The sequence below is a fragment of the Pyxicephalus adspersus genome, chromosome 7 (genome assembly GCF_032062135.1).
Source record: "Pyxicephalus adspersus chromosome 7, UCB_Pads_2.0, whole genome shotgun sequence".
Lineage (NCBI taxonomy): Eukaryota > Metazoa > Chordata > Amphibia > Anura > Pyxicephalidae > Pyxicephalus > Pyxicephalus adspersus.
Window position 1 is genome coordinate 19,354,071 of NC_092864.1, and position 4,260 is coordinate 19,358,330.

The 4,260-nt window shown below is 41.2% G+C and overlaps 1 protein-coding gene across 1 annotated transcript; it reads right to left on the minus strand.

Moving 5' to 3' along the window:
* Positions 1-1,353: 1,353 nt before the first annotated feature.
* On the minus strand, positions 1,354-3,585 carry PSMG3 (proteasome assembly chaperone 3; the record flags this gene model as incomplete). The annotated part of the gene is given in 2 exon segments (XM_072417758.1): positions 1,354-1,583; positions 3,569-3,585. A coding segment is annotated over 1 exon segment (225 nt), but the record flags the coding sequence as incomplete, so codon positions are not given.
* Between the last annotated feature and the right edge of the window lie 675 nt (positions 3,586-4,260).

The following is a 4,260-nucleotide window of genomic DNA, read 5'->3' on the forward strand; positions in this document are numbered from 1 at the left end:
AAAAAGGATAAAGAATATTAATTACCAGCAGAGGTGAATCCACTGCAACCAATCAGATAAGGGCTTTCATTTACATAGTTACATTCACATCTTTCATGTTTATCGACACAAAACTCACAGCTTTATATGAAAGTTTTATAGAACAATTCTAAATGTAAAAGCTTTGGAAAAGTATCAAGAGTAAGTGGGCAGTGCCATTTTTCTACGTTATGTCTGGCCATCCAAAACTTCTTCAACTTACTGAGCTGGTATGAGAACTTTGGCACACATTAGGTGTGTCACATGGCGTATGTTTACAAATTAATTTTTTTTGGTCAGTTTACTTTGGGATTTTATGAAACAGAATGGTGCACACAGGAAATAACAAAACACGTCATGCACCTATGACTGCACTATGTCCTGGTGGTGTCAATACGTACCCACTCCCTCCTAAACATTCCTGTTTATCTATCATCCAGACACTCAATAACTGGCTAGTGATCCTTTCAAGTGACAATTATAGCAATGTGTACAGAGAGACCTATTAGCCCATGTTCTGCTCTATGGAGAGGGAAGGATAAGTGGCAAGCGCCCTGCTGTGGGGGCTGCTAAAATCCATCTTACTAGTTGGTTGTTTAATGATCCAGCACAGTGGATTGCATTGGGAACAAACAGGTTGTCAGCATATGTTCTGTAGTATGTAGAGGGAAGGACAAGCAAGAGCTGCCCGGTTCCTTTTAACCAACCACTAATGGGGACTACAAAAGTCTCCATTAGCAATTTTGTTTTTTTTAATGATCAGATCGCTAAAAGCCATAGCAACTTCTCGAAAGATGTAAATGTATTATGAGTACAGACCTTACGATGGGCTGCGTCACTGGCCAAAATAAATGCATAGAGATAGGGAATTTAGATGGAGCCCATGTCAGGAAGAGGTATACTTAGGATCCTTTATGTCTCTCTTCACTTCATATACAACAGATCTGCTTTACATAATCTGTCCCCATAAAATGTTTGTATTGTACATCCAAAGCCAGTCCCCCTACCCTGACCTTGCCCCCCATTAGAGAAAGCATCTACTTACTATCAGAGTTAAAATTGTTATTTTAGTGTTGGGGTAGTAAATCCCAAAGAGTATGAAGATAAAGTGCTGTCTATTTTGGTAGCAGGAAGTGCAAACAACTAAAAATGCACAGACACATCACAGTGGAGTGGCCAAAAGACCTTTCAACCTTGCAGCATCTACCCACAAAATAAAGGACTGTCCTTTAAACGTAGGACTGTTGCTTGGAAAGTCCCAGCTGACATGCACAATATGGAGAACCTTGTAGGTTGTAGATTCCAAATATGACTCATCCCACATATCCTGGTTACCTCATCAGATCCAAGTAAGACTTTGGTGGTCAGGTTGGGTTTGCCCAGGTCGTTGGTTACCATGTTAGGAGTGACAGAGACCAATGTACCAAACTTACCGTACTGTGTCACCACAACCAGAATATGGTCTGTAAAGGCCGAGCACACCACTTGGGTTGGGACCCCATTGATCAATTCTTCAGCTTGCTTGGAGATCACCACAGGCTGCCCATCCATACCTGGCATTCTCTCTATTTCATGACAACAAATGCAAACACTTTACATATCAAACCCAGCAGCACTGAAACATTGTACATAAAAATATAATTGTTTCAATCATTATTTCCTAATAATACTAGTAAAGATTGTCTGCGAAAGGATATCTGATATAAAACCAGGCACCCTGATAATGTCATTGGCAGTGCCATCTTCCTAAATCTCAACCGATAGTCACAGCTCTCTATCCTTCCTTGTTATCACCATGGTGGGCTCAGAGTGGATAATGGGATGATATAAAAGCTAGAGCCAAATTATAGCCAAGGGCCAGGAAGATAAGTGTGCTGAAGACGGTCAATTCTTCCCCAGTTTTAAAGCAGAACTTAACTCTTTTGTATGATTATGTGTGCGGGTTCCTTAGCATGTGTCGCCATCTTCTTCTCTTCCTTGAATCGGTCATCTGCTATCTTGATTGGTCACACCAGGATAATGTAACCCCACACACATTCATTCAGCCCCAGCAGATGCAAGGGAAGCTGGAATGTACCAGGTAAGCAGAGTTTTGATAGGAAAGATAATCATTGGTCAGGTAAGCGTACTGCAGAATGGACATCATCTGTCCCTTTCTGCAAAAAAAATAAAAATAAAAAACCTGCCTGGTTTATAAAAGTGGAATGTTAGTTCAGCCTTAATGAAGATGTAGTTGTTAAATCAGTAATATTAATTTATGTAGGACTGATTTCCTAAGAGACCCTGTCATGTCTGTAGACAAAAGGCCAAGTCCCTGCAATAGAGGAAGCAATATACTCACCTGTCTAGTAGCCACATCCCCTACCATCCGTCAATCTCTATTCCGCATTATTTGATGATTCCAGGATCCCCCACCCCATCACTTACTGATCGCTGTTTTTTCCCACGTCCCTTTTATCACTGATGAGCCTTGTGATAGTGTAGAGGTGAGACGTAACCACACTTTACCAATTCTACTGCAGGAAGCTGGTGTTTGGTTATGTTTAGGGCCAGGGACTCTTTAACTATGGAAGTACTGCTTGTGACATTGTGTATATAACTGAAAACTGTCTATTTTTTTTTAAAGTACATAAGAGTTCTGCCATTTATTTAGTGCTGAATCCCTGCAAGGGGGGTATGTTCTCTCTTGTGGTGATGGAATTGTCCCAGTGACCACTGTATTCAAAAAATCTAAAACTTTTAAGTGATCACCAGAACAGGAATAAAGGGGAAATCTTGTTTTGAGGCCACAATGACAATGTTATAAGCCTTAGGTCATTGCAGCAACATTTATAGTTATGGACACTACAAGGTAATTCCTAACGCATGTACTACATCACACCACAATGGGAGATAACAATCTACCATGCTTCAGGCCTTGGAAAATAATAACGCGATGAATGCAGCAAACCACAATGCCCAGGAGCTGTGCATGCAACATTGGTTGCCAGGATACTCTGCAATTCTGGCTTCCCCTGCACTTGTTGGGACTGAATGAACTTCACTTTCACCCGGCCAATCAGGATGACCAAAGATCACATCTAGGAAGAGAAGGAAGAAGATGGCGGCGCCCTGCGATGGGACACAGGTGAGCTTTGCAGGGTTTCATTAAACTTTAATGCAATGCAGATCTAATTGGACACTAAAACAACATCCTCCCTGGAATCTGACCTATCACTTCTATGGAAGCTATACTGCTCTCCAGTGATTGGCTAGATATTGGCTCCACCCACATGCCTGTTTAGAATAGGTGACAGGTGCACTTTAAAGAACTACAAGTCTCAGAAATTTTAGAAGCTCCACAAGAAAATAAAAAAGAGTTCCATGTGAAGCCTAAGTGTAAGACGTAAAGATCTGATGAAGGGCTTTCAGGTAAGGATGATGTGTAAAATCAACACAATCACGTGTTCTATCAGCCAGGACTGAGGCCTACACTTGCTCTACCGCCTGACTAGCTTTATATGAGACCCACAGCTTAATCACCTGCCCTTCACTTCTTATCCGCACTCACCGTCCCCAGTCTCGGTACTACTGACTACTTACCTCATTCACAGCTTCTCCTAAAACGAAACGACAACAGAGAGAAACAACTACAACTCCCAGAATGCTCTCCTTTGTGAACGCTCGAACTTTATTAGTAGTGACAAACAGCGTACAGAACAGCTTGGTAAATATGGTACCTGTACAGGAGAAAATAAATGTAGCAGCGTCACCTGCTGGTCAATAAGGATATCGCGTTTCAGTAAGACAAAGCCAATGATTTTATAGAGTTGTGTTCTTTTTCTCTTTTTTTTTTTTTTTTTTTTTTTTTTTAGCTGAGTTAAAATAATTAAAAGTCTTGTATAACACCAAAACTTAAAGAGGAACTTTCATTTAAAAAAAACAAAACAAAAACACTTTTACTTCCACAGAACCTTTGATTGGTCCTACACCATCCGGGATTCTATCCACCATGGAGGAACCACCAGGCACCACCACTTTTATTCTTCTCCTGCTTCTGCCTACATCACCCTATCTTGCACTGTGCAGGGATGAGATCAGGTGACGTATCCACCTGTAAATGAAAAAAGAAGTGCCAAGCGCACTGCACATGTGTGAGATCAGCAATTATTTTTACATTGTGGGAAAAGCCCCTTTTGCGCATGCCCGATCAGAAGGTGCAACTCGAAGCCTCGTTGGAAGCATGACATATGTATCTCAGGA